Consider the following 15,752-nt stretch of genomic DNA (forward strand, 5'->3'; position numbering starts at 1 on the left):
GCTGAGCAACTGTGTACAATTTGGTTATACTGCAAAAGAGATTTATTGAATTTTCCTTCTGTGGCGTAATCTTAAGTGCCGCGAAAAAGAACATTGTATCACAACACTAATAATACACAAATCACACAATTCACAATCTAAAGTTTTCATAAATACCACCAGGCAAATTACATTTACATAAGCTAAAAGACTACCCAGGTATACGGGAGCGAAAAGTTGTTGAAATCCAGTCTGGAAAAATTTATTGTAGCTGAACTACCAAAAAATTAAATAAACACCAATAAAAATCAAATTTTCTCAAGACCCTAAAGTACTAATCAAACTAGGTGATTTTTAAGAAAATGTCAATCAATGTTACACTTCTTGCTTAATTAAAACATCTAGTTTTTCAATGCCAACCAATATATGACATATTCATATGTATGACAATTTTACATTTTTATACATAGGCCTATCAGTACTTCCCAACACATTATTTCAAAAACAGTATATACAATATTAAAACAATTATTTAATGAAGACGGCCTCTGTTATTTTAATTTTACATCACATACTGTGTGTAGTCAAAAATTAATGTAATTTGATACAGGAAAGAATACAACAGCTCGACACTATGTGTTGAAACTTTTAGCTTCTCAAGTGTCATTATAATAACAATGGTTTACAGCTTATGTTTCTAATCCAAATCGTACACCATGAAGTGAAAACCTTTTGGGACAGATGTGGCCTCTTCTGTGCCATTGGTAAATGAAACTGAAGGGTGATCCGGTAAAACATGGTCAAACCCCATAAAACGGAAAGATTTTGCCAATTCACGAAAACCTTGACTGCCACGATTAAAGCAGACAATGACTGTGGACAAGCCAAGCTCTTCTTCCGCATAATCAAGCAATGCAACAAAACTATCTCTGTTTATATACGAAGGCACATGGACATACAGCCGGTCGTTGACATGAACCTGTAATATATATTAAAACGTTACTAAAAATGATGAGCCAGCAACGTTATTTAACTAGCGTCTCAATCTAAAAGCCCACTCAGTGTTTCCATTGCTCACATCAGGTGGACATTAAATTCAGTCAAACATCGACATCAAAGTTCATGATATGATTTATATATTTCATTTCACTTTCAAAAAATTCATTGTATTCTAGAATCAATCTTCAATCTTCACTGCAGACTTGAGCATAATTACACCTTTGGAATTAAGCAATTGTTGTCAATTCGTCCTATCAAAATGTGCTTACAGTATCCCATTGAATCAGCATGTTCTGGGTTAATTGTCTTGAAAACGTTTTGAGACAAATTTCATTGGGAACGTCATGCCAGCCTTCCTCCCCAAACAACTGTACAGCAAATAGCAAGCATCTTTGCAAATTGATCTTGGACTCGTACCTTAAAATATACAGGCAATATTTCAAAAGCCTTTTATGTCCAAACAGATAAAATTGTTACACATATACAATGGCACCATTATGAATGCAGCTGTGAGCTATACTACATTTATATGCCATAACACACTGGTAGAGGTAATATAGTAAAATGATAAAAATGTTTCAAGTGAATAGTTACCCATTAGGGGCGTCAGGAGCACTGCCGAGGCTTGTTGCCGAAGCGAAAGTTGCTTTCACAGAATGAATCAACTGATATGGAGGAAGAGAGCACAGTGAAGTAGCCTTCTTTTTCCTCTTTTTCTTCATACTGAACTTGATGATTATTACTATAGCCCTCCGTATGCATGTCACCACTAGCACAATTATTAATGTTAGCCGTTTTTACGTTTTTGGGAATGATCTTGCCTACAAACAGAGTCAGGTTAACAAAGACAGAGGAGAGGCTAAGGTATGGTATGGATGCAGAAAGTTACATTTTGATGTGACTAGCCTACATGGATTGAAGACTAATTCGCGTTTGGTTATTACTAGGGCAACCAAAAGTCAATATGGTAAATTTTTTTTAACCTGCTCAGAATGCTATCAAACAAGCACAAAACAAATTTCAGCTTTGTACGACGTGTAGTATAGAAGTTATTAGGTCAAATAAAATCAAAATGTTACGTTAGGTCAAAATACGGTCAAATTGTTTCTTTAGGTCTTCTTTTTAGGTCAAAATCTATTAAACTTGTAATTTTGTAACCATTTTGTAATATTATTCTTCCGTTTTTCTCTTTTCTTGTACCGCAAACAACTCCAGTGCCCCAAATTATACTTAGAACCAAAGCCACAAAGAGAGGGAAGGCCTTTCAGCGCGTCTGGTGACGTCACGATGTGAAGGCATTGCATTTGAAACTGCAAGTTGTCAATCTTAATACGCAGAAACGAAAAAAAGTCAACACTAGAAAAGCGTTTTGTCAATTTTAAATGCAGCTTTAGATTAGAAAGTTGCTGTAGACAGTGTAGAGACTATCAGTATAGCGTTTTTCAAAATAAGGTCAAAATTTAAACTTTTTAGGTCAAAAAAAAGTCAAAATTTAAACTTTTTAGGTCAAAATAAGGTCAAAATTTAAACTTTTTAGGTTAAAATAAGGTCAAAATTTAAACTTTTTAGGTCAAAATAAGGTCAAAATTTGCAAATTTTAAGGTCAAAATTTAAACTTTTTAGGTCAAAATACTGGTTGCCCTAGTTATTACGAAGTAGTAATCACACAACAAGTTTTACATTGTTTGTTTATTGTCAATTAACATGAATTATGTGCACTGTTATAAATCTTGTGTGTGAGTGGGCCAACTGTGATACATTTTCCACCACAGCATGAAAGAAAAGATAGCACATCAAAATTTTAAATTTGTTAATTATTCCTATATTTTTAGTAATTTTGAGATTTGAAGTTGGTTTTAGGATAGGTAATTAGTATATGTATATATTATACATATGTATACTGTATATATACTCATAATTGGCTAAGGTTTGTACAGATTTGTAGCAAACAGAAATTACCTAGTTTGCACCTGGACAGAAATTCAGCATAATATTCAGTTAAGTAAAACTTATGTCACAAAACAGCTGGGCAGGCAGACGACACCGGATTCTTAGTATAAAGCCAGTAGCTCCACATGACACAAATATCCAAAACAATGTTAGCAGACTATTAAGAAACTAGATTATTACATCAAATATCTCAACTTTTTTGTACCATAACCAATTTTTTTCATCTAACCATATGTACCTATTTTGTGCGTTTGCAGTGTTGTTTGTACAAAAGAGTGACGAGTGGATAACCCTTAATAAAGAGCATGTTCAACGTTTCAGTCGAAACATAAAAATTAAGCATTGCTTTCAAGATTGTTCCTAAAAAGACGAGTGTAATCAAATAATTAAGCACTTTTGCTCAATTCTGCCAATACCCAACTTTTGCATTCAAATAACATGCTATGCAAGAAAAAATACTCTTGCTAATTTTGAATGAGATATAGCAGAATATGCTAAAACGACTTCCCAAAAATATTATGGCATTATGTATAACGACAACCGGCGACAATATAACAACAATCGACTGCAAACAATGTGCGAGTGCCCCAATCTTGAATGTTTTCTTGTTTGTTCATGCTTTGTAGTAAATAACATAACAGTTTTTTTGGGAAGCCTAAACAGTACAGGTTAATTAATGCACTGACAAGATAAACCTAGTTTGGTAACAACACGCCCAGCAAGAGCCATGGGGCGAATTGTCACAAATATTTAGGTTTTACAAAGTTAATTTTATCGAATTTTTTAACTATTTGGAGTTTAATTATTTTGCAGCTAAAACAGAAGGTCTATAACGTAAAGTATGGCAGTTTTCAATGAGAAATTATGTGCGCACGGAAGCACTTTCATGGCGTGATGGTATGCACAGAAACCTCAATTCTTTCCTTATTTATTACAAGTTGGTGTTCAAACAACCAGTTTTTCTTTGCTTATATGTTATAAATTGGAATGAAGAAAAAAAATTTAGCGTACAAAATCATGAATTGGGTCTAGTAGGGCAGCCTCGCCAATTTGCAAAAAACTTCATATAACGCAAAGTAAAACGTCAATAAAACAAGTTCTACTGATCATACAGCCATGGTTTTCATATCATTAGAAGTGTAATTTTATTCTCTATATTATACTTCAAAATCGTACTTTTTTAATTAATATCTTTCGGGTGGTAGCAAAAGTTGCACCAACAATTTTTGCGCCACTGTGCGAATGCAAAAAACACAAATTTCACACTTATTCGAGCTACAGTAGTTTTACTGTTTTTAAATTGGTATAATAAACTTCTGTATCTTTTCTGTTTTCTATTTTCAAAAATTTAACGAAAACAGCAAAATCTCATCGTATGAGTAAAAATATCATGCTTGAAAGCAATTACAATATGGAAAACAAACAAATTGAAAATAACAACAGAAAGAATGGCAATTAGCACAAAAATTCAAATTGCCATCAGAAAAGTAGCATTCATATATGCGTTCACTCACAATTATCACAGAGGTAAGTGAGCTTTTTGACTTCATGTTGGGTGAGATTGGGATCCAAGTTGATACTTTTAACGTGATACCAGTGGTCGCAATCATGGCATTCCACCCACCACGTGGACTCAAAAGATTTTACAGTATTGTGAAAATATCTTCGCATATTGGTTACCTCACCAAACTTGGACCAATGTAGAAAAGCGATTAAAAAAGAAACTTGAAGATGAAAGAGCTCCACGAAAAAAGATTTGCACAGGGACCAATTTCTTGCCTCAGTAAGAAATTTAGCTTTTTTGGAGTACGGTGTGTTTGTCTTGATGAAAAATAAAGATAATTTGTATGTAGAAACTTGAAATGTTAACAGAGGAGGGCTTGAAAATGTTGCACACGAAATTTCATTTAAAATATATAAAACTAAACATTTGATTAGCGATGTTTAGCAAAATTTCATTTACTGGGTATTTTTACATACTGGCTAGCCTACCCTACAAGACACAAATTTCATGCGTGCATATGTCACACTTTCCACTATGGTCTGATGGTTGATCACTGCTGTTGCATCGGGCAGCAAAAATATAAAAACTTCTAAAACTGTGACATGTCTTTTTTTGCCCTAAGTAAGCTACTTAACTAGGCCTGTAGCCTATAGCACATTAACCATTTACAAACAAATTAAGTGACCACTGGCCAAGCAAGCTCATCAGTAGCCTACCTTTCTTTCGTTTCTGTTCGGGTCTAGCCTATGTTTGAAAAGCTACAGACCAGAACTTTTCAAGGAATTAAAGTTGAGAATTCTTACATTGGTATTCTGACGTCACGATCACACCTAGCCTATATGCAGGTACGATCCGGCAATGTAATCGTAATACAGTACTGTAATACGAACAACAGGTGCGCGCTTATAGGTTGCATGATCAGATGATCTTATGTAACCAAACAACAGACCTACTAAAACACATGAAAACTCAGCCACGGTCACAAATGCTTATTGATACCGATACATATTCATATCGCATAATAGGCCTTGGGCTTGCACACGAACAATTTATTCCACCTGTACAGTGCCGAACCAACCGCCAACTGCCAACAAACTAATAGTGAAGCCGTTGTAGCCTAAATGAGTAAACAAATGCACCTTATTGCACAATTGACTTCGTCGTTTTTCTTTTGTGACGTCTTACCAAAAATTGATAACTTTGATACGCTACTGCTACCTAGTGCCAGATATTCCATTAAAATGTCTTGCTAATGAAAAGTATAGTAGGCATAATATCCTTCCTTCTTTCCTTCTTTCCTTCTTTCCTTCATTTTATATTTTGCTTTAAATACGGAGGACAAAAATTGTGCTGGCGCAGGTGGTCGGAAACATTATAGCAATAACAATGATAATTACCACAAATAAGTCAAGCAAATGTTGCAAGACCTCGACGACAAAAACGTGCTTTAATATATAGCCTAATATAAAGTGAAAGAACAATTTTTTTGCGTCAGGACTGCCATCAAACCCGAATTACAAAATACATAATTTAATAAAATTAAAATAAAACCAAAGTTAAGGTAATACTCTGGGAGGACATAAACATGGTGTCACTGTCAAGATGGAACCGACTTTTGTGTCTAGACTCTAGACGGAAGAAGAAAAACCTCATTAAAATGAACACCATCCAAGGGACTGGAGTCTTGTTCGGGTGACTTGTGGAGAGGACGAGGTAAGGATGTTTTAGACTTTTACACAGGTCGGTTGTGGGAGAGAATAGATGACGGTCAATTATTTCACTCATGTCCAGCCTGATGGTTTAATAAGCTTGTTTGAAGATGTAAGTTATAGACTACATCGACAGTGATGTAGCTTAAGTACCAGGAATAAAAAAACGGATCTGATGTCCGAGGTGATCTTGAAAATCGATTTCCTAAGAGTTGGGTTTTCTTTGCCAGGGTGTGGAGGAGACACTATTTTCCATCCAAAGTCCTTCTGCTTGTGTTCTGAAAAACAGTAGGCTATTTAATTTTCCACGCAGGAGAGTATGGCGATTTTTTGTAGTGAATTTATAACTTATTTGGCGTATTAATTAAGACATTTGTGCTGTCTTCTGGCTACGAAAAGTGTCATTTAAAATATTTACATTATGTATTACGTTGCTATAGCTTAAGATAGTTTGTCCAGTTTAACTATGACGCGTGTATTGAAGCAGTCTACTTTTCCAGTGGTTGCCGTGTAAGTAGCATTTAAATCAATAATACTAGTAGCGATGACCACGTTTACTTGTTTACTTTTCTCTGCTGATGTGATCTTGCTGTCAGATTTTAATTGGTTAGAAATAATATTTTTCGGGATCACGTGAATTAACCGTGAACAAATTAACCGGCGACAATTGGTCGTGATCAACTGACCGGCAACAAATTGGCCGGCGACCCAAATCAACCGCGACCCAAATCAACCGCTATGCATTTTAACCGTACAATTGTATAAAATAGGTAGTCGTTCAGTGTGCATGGTGGATGGTGTTTGACTATCATGACCTCACAGTAAGTGGTTGCTTTTTTCATTTAAATCAAAATGTCAGGAAGCACATGCAGCAAATCGGACTTCAAAGAAGGAGGAGGAAGTTGAAGACTTTAGAGGAAGTTGTGCCTGATGAAATGCTTCCGCTTCTCGACTACTTTGAGCGTACTTACATCGGGCGTCGCTTTCGGACTCGCCGACGAGACCCGCCATATTCACATGACTTCTGGAACGTCTATGTTCGGGTGTTAAATGGCGACGCCAGAACCAACAACAAAGTTGAAGGTCACCACAATCTAATAAACAAAATGTTATCAATGCAACACCCAACCATTTGGAAATTTATAGAAGCTTTGAGGAATTTGCAGAACATAAACAAAAACAAGATTGAGGCGCTCTGTGCCCAAGGGCCTCCTGCCAAAAGGAGAACATACAAGGATCTGGATGCGCGACTTAAAACCATCGTTGAAGATTTTGCAAACCGTAACATATTAGATTTTCTCAGAGGCATCGCCTACAACCTACGATTTGTGCAATAAACTTCCTTATTTGTCAAATAACAGTTTGTGTAAATTTTAGTGCCCTTATTATGTAGTGTCATATGTGTTTTGCAGCGAGGTTGTTTAAATGTATTACTCGTATTTCCGGAAGTCTTTTTGTTTATTTAAATAAATGTTTTAATTTGTATTGAAATAAAAATAAATTTTGTTAAAAAAAGTAAATAAATACAAACAAATATCTACTTTAAATATAATATACTACCATCAACTTAAACACAATAATTCAGCCCTTGCACGGTCAATTTACCTCCCGGTCAATTTTGATTCCGGTCAGTTTACGTCACGGTCAGTTGTCCCCGGTTAGTTTGTTCGCGGTCAATCGCACACGGTTAATTGTCATGGAACCATATTTTTCTATGACGTATTGCATCGGTGTCCATTTTTAATTGGTTATGACACTTACAAGTATATACGTTTTATGAACTAATGAATAATGGTAAAAATTCTTTTGGTTTTGGGACATTCAGGATTTTGCTGTTTCTGTTTTAAAAACATCCAATAAACGATCTGCATGGATTTCTTTTAATACGTAATTGAAGTGTGGCTACAATTGGAATATAAGAAATTTGGACATTTATTTATTCGCTATAAGAGATTACTGGACTTTTCCTATAGCGAGAGTTCGTTCAAGTTATTACTGCAATAAAACAACCTCGTAGGTTCGGCATAATTTTTTTTTGTTTACATTTGATTAAAATTCATTTTCACAGTTTAAAATAGTATGGTATGACAATCTTTATCCCATGTCTTTGCACGGCTTAAACCCGGCGATAACTCCTCATCGCTCGAGCCCCCGTTACCAGCCTCTGTACAACTTCCAGTTGTCACACACGTTTTTTATTCGTTTTCATGATTTTTCTATTTGTATTGGTCGAATCTGGAACGGTCTACCAGATCCACTGAACAGGAGCAAGTCGTTAATGCCTTGCCAAAAGGTATTAGGCTAAACCGATAGCGATATGGGTAATAAATAATGAAAACGAGTCTCATTGCTGCCAGGCCAGCACTGGAACCACTCGGCGACAAATATAGAAATATAAAAGGGTTACAATTATAACCTAATGTGTTCAAACGAAGTTACCTGATATATTTTATTCGTTTGTTGCTTTGGAAATTGTGCGTTTTTGTAATTTAAGCTTAAAATTGCTTTCATTGTGTTGGCTTATCACACTACCGAGAAAAGTGAGAACTGTTTCACAAGTCATAATCTGTATTTTAGGAGTGAGAGAAGTTTTTGCACATTCGGCAATGATTCCTCATCGCTACGTTAGCCAGTAGTCTACTACTGCATTGTATGAAATACATTTATGGGACCAATACATTACCTTAACGCAGGTTACAGTAAACCACTTTAAAAACCTAATGTAAAATTTGTTGATGGGAACTTTTTATTGTAAAACACAGTGAATCCACACGATTGTTCAGTTCCACATATGTTGCTGCAGTTGAAAATGTTAACTATTGTAGACTTGATAGCGAGCATGTTGTAAAGCCCAATGGTATAAATTGGATGAAAAGGTGGCTTCATTATAACTGGGTGAAGCCCATGGGTAAAACGAAGGTGGGGCGAAAGAAGGAAATGATGGGTACGTGAGTGGAGCAGGCATGGGGTATGGGGACGGGTAGTAAGGTGCGTAATGGGGTGGATATGGGCAATGAGGCGGAAACCAAAGATGTGGTGCAAAAGGAGGCAGTTGAGTTTCGTTCTTGCATTCATCACTGTCGACCATTGAGTTATCTGATGATGTTGATTCCTCCTCGTATGAACTACTCCTCTCTTCATCAACATCATTAGAATCCGTACCTAATTCTTCACTTTCCTCACTCTCAACTTCGTTTTGCTCCATTTGAAACTCAAAACCAACCCCTTTTTTCTTTACAGGTTGGGGGACACGTGATGAAGGATACGGATGAACGTCAGATGAAGATTTACGTCTTTCAAAATCCCTTATGAAAATATTTTCAACCGGTTTATTATCGCAATTATCCATGGAAAATTTTTCAGTTTGAATCAAGGTGTTGCTTTCCATTGTGATTGGAATTTTCTGCTCCACATTAGTCACCCAATGCTTAACTTGTTTTAATCCAGCAGCAGCTGACATAGGGTACTTTTTACTTAGAGCATTTACAACTTTGGTACCTTGAGCAGACTTTTGGGTTTTGCTTGAGGAAGCAGTCAGTTTTTCATTAGTTATGTCACTATTTTGCCTAACATTTGTCACGGAACCAGCCAAGCCAGTTATATGTGATGAGTCGTCCAATTTTTGGAAATTTTTATCTGTATCTGTAGATTCTGGCAGAATACTTGTCTCCTGGCAAATAGTTTTATTGCTTTTTGTTGCTTCCGACTTTGCTGCAATGTTCAGCTGTTCCATTTGTTTATTGAGTTCACTTTTGGCGTTTTCAAAATACTTGTCAGCTGAGACTTTTGCAAATGTAGGAGCATCAGAAAATTTACCTGTGCGAACATGGAAATCAAAATCAGCCTTCAGTTCTTCGTAATTCATGAACAAGTAGTGGATATTTTTGCGTAGTCCTTGACTTTGGATCTGAAGTTCCATAAGGCTTGGCACCAGCGGAATTTCAGATGAAGTGGTCCCAGACGAATGAGATGAACTGGTTTGGTTTTTATCCAAAGCAGACATACTTTCAATGGGAACCTTGCTCACAGTTTCCTCAAAATTCACATTTGGAGGAAAGCATTTTTGTAACGGTTCAGTCGTCGAACTTGCTCCAACATTTTCGTCAGAACAAAGCGGGATGTCAGGTGAGGCATTTAGTTCAGCATCTTTATTATCATCTATTGAATGCATATCATTGGGCAATAATGACGAACTGTTGTTATCTGAAGTCAAAAAGTGCTGATTTAAAGATCCATCCTTATCCAGTTGGTCCCAGGATTCAGTACGGATTTTCACACCCACAGATGTACTTCCGTTGGTCGAGGCACATGTGTCAAAGGACTGTTCTTTTTCACTCACACGATCACCAGAAAGATTTGTGGTTAAATCACTGGGAACCTGAAAAGGAAATAAGCCTTGATTAAATAAAAAAAAATTAACTGACACAAGCTACCCTACACAATATGTTCGAGCCCACAGTGCTTATCAAAAAAATGTATACTTAACATTTATCAGTATAAGAACATATCAAAATAAACTAAAGTTTAAAAAAATTCATTGGCAGCTATCTGAAGTTTGTAGCAGACTGACCATGGCCATTCCAAGCATCCAAATATGTATTTTTCCATTTTAGGTCAAAATTTAAAAAAAATCTCAAGTCATTAACTCCTCGTGCTCTAATTTAACTATTATTAACTATTGCTAACTATTTTATGTTACAAAATACAACTAAATACCTGCAATGCTGGCATAGTCTTCAACTCTTTAAGGGTTCTGACGTCATGAAGTGCAGATATTGAAGCGTTACATTTTGCTGCTATAGAGTGAAGCTTGACTTCTTCTGCTCCAGGACCTACTACAGACACCGCAATGCCACGTGACCCAAACCTAGAATAATGAAATATGAAACATTTCCAAATGTTAGTTCATAAGTTAAACTAAATTAGTAATAGTATATCGAGTTAATGTATGGGACATACCTGCCAGCTCTTCCAATTCTGTGCATGTAAGTTTCCCAGTCATTTGGAATGTCCATATTGATAACCATGTCCACATTTTGGGCATCAATCCCACGTGAAGTCAAATCAGTTGATATAAGCACTCTTTAAAGTTAACAACAATGAAGCATTAGTTAATTGAAAATGTTGCTCAATCTGGTTTTGGGGTTTATGCAGTGGTAATATGATGTCAGTAATTGAGCGAAGACAAAGCATTCGAAATAAAAATACCAACCTGCACTTAAACTGTTTAAGTTTACCGATAGCTTCAATACGCTGTGATTGATCCAAGGTACTAGAAATAAAAGTGCTCGGCCAGCCGGCATGATTCAACGCATTGCATATTGTCTCGGCACTAAAGTAAATGAAGCAAAAGAGCTTAAAAATCAAATACATAGGTTTGTGTGGAATTTGGTAAAACTCATTGTAAGTTTAGTAGTTTACCTACCGAGAGTGATAATTAGAAAATATGAGCGCTTGCTGAAAGGAAACACTGCTTAAAATGTCAATGACGTGTTGTGTTTTTTCTTCAAACATGATATAGGGAAGGCTACAAGGTTTAGTCACCAGGTAAAACTGTTTTAAACCTGCAATGAAAAAAACTAGCATCATACATTTTTTTTATAAGCGTATTAAGTTTGACGACAGAGACTGAGTTACGTTTAGCAATGTACCAGTTACGCCTAACCTAACATGCTCAATTTATCGAATGTATAACAAAAATAAGGATGGGTAAAAATGAAGAAAGCAACAATATTAAATAAATTAGTTATCAGCAGGGTTGTAAAAATAATGGCTGACAGATATTTGCATGAATTGAGACACCTGCTAGTGTGTGTGTGAATAAATTTTGGCTGGCTATTACGCTTGGCATATGATTATATTTTCAGAAAAACAGGCTGTGTATAATGTAAATGCTTGTAAACGTTATGCTTTTAAAAACAAGTAGTTTAGTTTGTCATAAACTTGTTTCACAGCTGTCCAGCTATGTTTTTATTAGTAGCAATATAAAACCGAAGTTTAAATTGAGTACCTAATAATGAGGGCTGTGAAGGATCAAGACGGACAAAAGTTGGTTCTCTCATGTACCTTGTCAAAAACTCTGCCAAGAGCTCAGGATACGTGGCAGATAATGCAATCATTTGTTTGTTTGCAGGCAATGATGAAAAAATCCAGCTGAAATTATATGACAACACTTCTAGTTACAATAAGTTACATGCTTAGCAACATCCTGGATATATGAATTACAGATATACAACACGACAAATAAACGCGGAAAATAATTACTTGATTTGTGATTGAAAACTTCCTTCCTCAACTAGTTTATCTGCTTCATCCAGAACAAAAAGTCTAACATTTGTGGTGACGAACACACCAAGGTCAATGAGTTGCATTAGTCGGCCTACAAGAAAAGTGTTTACATCTTTTAAAAAACAACCAAACTTTGTCATGCAGAAGTAAATAGTATAAATTCAAGACAAATAATGGCCTTTACCAGGAGACCCAATAGCGATGTGACATCTCTTTGCTTTGATCTTATCTTCACTCAGTTTAGTACCACCAATAAAAACTTGGACACTCAGCCCTTCAATGTCTTGGCCGATCGATGAAATTACACCATGGATTTGCAGAGCAATTTCTCTTGTAGGTGCTAATATCAACACCTTTAAGAGATATTGAGTTATAAAGACGTCCAAAGAGGTCTACACAAGCCACCTAAGCCGAGTCAAACACACCCGTCACACATCTACATAACCACAAATGACAAGTAAACAATATGGGGACTTAACACCTCATATTGCAAACTATTTATCTTTTAAAGTCAGACGTTCGTAATTTCCAAGATTTTACCTGAAGCAAGGGTGATCCTGTTTCAGTGTTTTCTAAAGCAATTACAGAGAAAACACAAGTTTTTCCTGTTCCTGATTTGGCTTGTACAACCAAATCTGCACAATACAATTGTGTATATTCGTATCATGTCAAATATTTTCAAATCTTCTGGTAATGTTCATTTTGATTTGATTAAACGATCAAATGTATATCAACATAAATATGTATTTAGTATGTTAACTGAATGATTATGGCCAATATAATTAGTAAGTATTATTATTAACCAAGTGATCATTATCATTCAACATTTACATTCGACTGAGAAATATAGTTTTGCAACCAACAAAGTAACGCACCAAGTCCACATCTTCCCAACGGAATAGCTTTCAGCTGAATAGGAGATGGTTTGTAAAATCCAGATTTTGTTAAGCCGGACAGCACATTGTCAGAAAGAAGAAGTTCGGAAAAAGTAACATTTTCGGAAATTCGCACGTCATCAGTTCGTTCTTTGGTTTGAAATGAGTGAGCAATCTGATCATTATTATTATTCCACATCGTTATGATAACTAGTGACGAATCTACTTAAACTTATGGCACAGTAGTAATTATCAACTTTTGTTAACTCACAGTCTTAGAATAAGCAATGATAACATAAGAATAAACACAATAACTAGATATACTTTGAAGACTGTTCAACTATTTAGTATAGACAAAGTGAAATTTCAAATCTCTGAATATCAGAGTCAAACTATTGATATTTGATGGCATACCATTATTGTTATAGTGCCCTTCGGTATGGCATAAACCAGTGTTTAACAATTGGGGTGCAGCAAGATTTTAAACAAAATAAGGGATTTGCCGCGTAATCTTTTACAATAAGAAATAGACATTTTCCCAAGTTACCGCCGCTATCTTTGTTGGATGGCAAGATTTTTTCAATTGCTTATGCTTAACAATGGAAATTGTCGATTCACTTCAAATCTTTTTTTAATTTACATGCATTTCATATACATCAGAATGCAAAGATTTTATGAAGAACTTATATGAGAAGCATATGAATTTATTTAAGGAATAAAGGAATAATGTTGCTAAGTTTTTAATTTACAGCACTTTCAATCTTTCGCATTGGCTTTGTTCGATATGAGGTCACGCTATGCGGGACTTCATCGTAGCATGTGACAAAAAATGTTTAAGACCAGGTTGGAAAATCTGCTATTTTTGGGTGAGAAATCTCTCGCGCAATAAGATGAAGATATAACCATTATCAGTGCAAAATGCTCAGAAAAATTATGCATCTGCACGTAATGCACAGAAAAAGCTTTTCCGCACAACTTTGTTAATTTTTGAAGAAACAAAATAGCCTATCCACAAACAGATTACCAGTGTAGTGGCAAAACATGTCCTCCTATTGTTACATCATAGATTTCATAAATCTCAAAAGGGTTTTAACTCAGCTGAAAGTGAGTGGTAGCCTGACTGGTCCAGTTGGCCGAGTAGCAGCTAAAGCAATTGACCAAGTTGGAATACTGAACACTTTGTTCTCCATTACTTCTGAAGGTCGAGTTCTTCGCAAGTTTTTTCCAACAAGATAGGAGTTGTGATGTGTTTAACTATGGTTAACCACTGAGTAAAGTATACATGTTTGTGTGCTATTACATTTTGTTCATTTATATTGGTTTGTTTGGCTGGTGAGTGCAAGCTCGATCGCTTATGCAGTTATTGCTTACGCAGATGTTATCCAAACTTTTCATTTTAGTTACCATTTGGTTTAATACTCACTATGCTAGAGTTTAATATTACAACTGCGCTTGCGCCCGTTTTGTGCTGATTCAAAAAAATAATCAGAATGATATTTATGACGCCTTGATTAACTGGTATTTTTTCCGAATAAACTGCGTCAGAAACATCGGCAGCTTCATTTTGATACTATGGTATGAACAGCCCAGATTTTTAAATTTTTTTCCTGACAAGAGTTGTAGAGCTTTATTACAATATACCACAAGCAGCAAAAAATTTTTCATCATTTGATACATGCATCCAGTGACTTCTTAAATTGCCATTTACCATACTGTTTTTTCCTACTTCAGTGACAAAAAACAGAATAGGTGTTTATGCCACTTCACCGGCCGCGCCTGATACTGTAGCAGAAAATTACCAATTTTGTTCAAGTTAACTGACTAGCCGTTCACTGCAGTTGTTTTTTTCAAATTCGATAATCAGCGGAGTAGGAAGATACAGTAAACGCGGATTATCCTGTACCAGCCAGCCGAAATTAAACGCATAATTAATTTTATTGCTCCGCACACTTAGGCTAGCAAACTTTCCAATCTGGTCAACAAGGAGATCATCTGAGAAGGAGCAAGTGAATAAGACTAGCTTAGGGTTATTGGCGTTGAAATTTAGAAGCAAGTTACGATTTTAGTTATACAAAGTTACAAACACTCTGTATGCCTAATTTCCGCCGCTGCAATGTGCTAGGCAATGCAAGACCATGCTTCTTTTCTTAGGCTCTTCCTCCAACCAAACAGGTAAACAACTGCACTCAAGTCACGACGCCGACAGAGCAAACCCCAAGGGGCTTCCCCAAATGCATTATGATTTGGCAGGTATATTGGTTTGGTATAAAAATCTTCAGTCTTTACCTTCGACTAATCAATGATACTTTATACACGTATATAGTATCACGGTTTAGATCGTAGAGTGAGTAAATAAAAGTGCATTATGTCTCTATGGCTACAGTGGAAAAATTTTTTGCATCACGTAAGTGGTCGCAGACCCAATGAATAATATAATTAATTAATAAC

The 15,752-nt window shown here is 35.8% G+C and overlaps 2 protein-coding genes across 2 annotated transcripts; both read right to left on the reverse strand.

Annotated features, from left to right (window-relative positions):
- Positions 1 to 25: 25 nt before the first annotated feature.
- Positions 26 to 1,858, reverse strand: LOC143462171 (ornithine decarboxylase antizyme 1-like). Its single transcript, XM_076960222.1, has 3 exons — positions 1,573 to 1,858; positions 1,248 to 1,395; positions 26 to 958 (listed from the first exon to the last, which is right to left on the reverse strand). The coding sequence occupies exons 1-3, from the start codon at positions 1,698 to 1,700 to the stop codon at positions 677 to 679; spliced, it is 558 nt and encodes a 185-aa protein (XP_076816337.1). The 5' UTR covers positions 1,701 to 1,858; the 3' UTR covers positions 26 to 676.
- Positions 1,859 to 8,633: 6,775 nt separating this feature from the next.
- LOC143462679 (uncharacterized) lies at positions 8,634 to 15,331 on the reverse strand. Its single transcript, XM_076960922.1, has 10 exons — positions 13,305 to 15,331; positions 12,970 to 13,064; positions 12,614 to 12,782; positions 12,406 to 12,520; positions 12,152 to 12,294; positions 11,567 to 11,705; positions 11,354 to 11,473; positions 11,101 to 11,223; positions 10,858 to 11,008; positions 8,634 to 10,519 (listed from the first exon to the last, which is right to left on the reverse strand). The coding sequence occupies exons 1-10, from the start codon at positions 13,501 to 13,503 to the stop codon at positions 8,954 to 8,956; spliced, it is 2,820 nt and encodes a 939-aa protein (XP_076817037.1). The 5' UTR covers positions 13,504 to 15,331; the 3' UTR covers positions 8,634 to 8,953.
- Between the last annotated feature and the right edge of the window lie 421 nt (positions 15,332 to 15,752).

This window comes from Clavelina lepadiformis, chromosome 6, assembly GCF_947623445.1.
Source record: "Clavelina lepadiformis chromosome 6, kaClaLepa1.1, whole genome shotgun sequence".
Lineage (NCBI taxonomy): Eukaryota > Metazoa > Chordata > Ascidiacea > Aplousobranchia > Clavelinidae > Clavelina > Clavelina lepadiformis.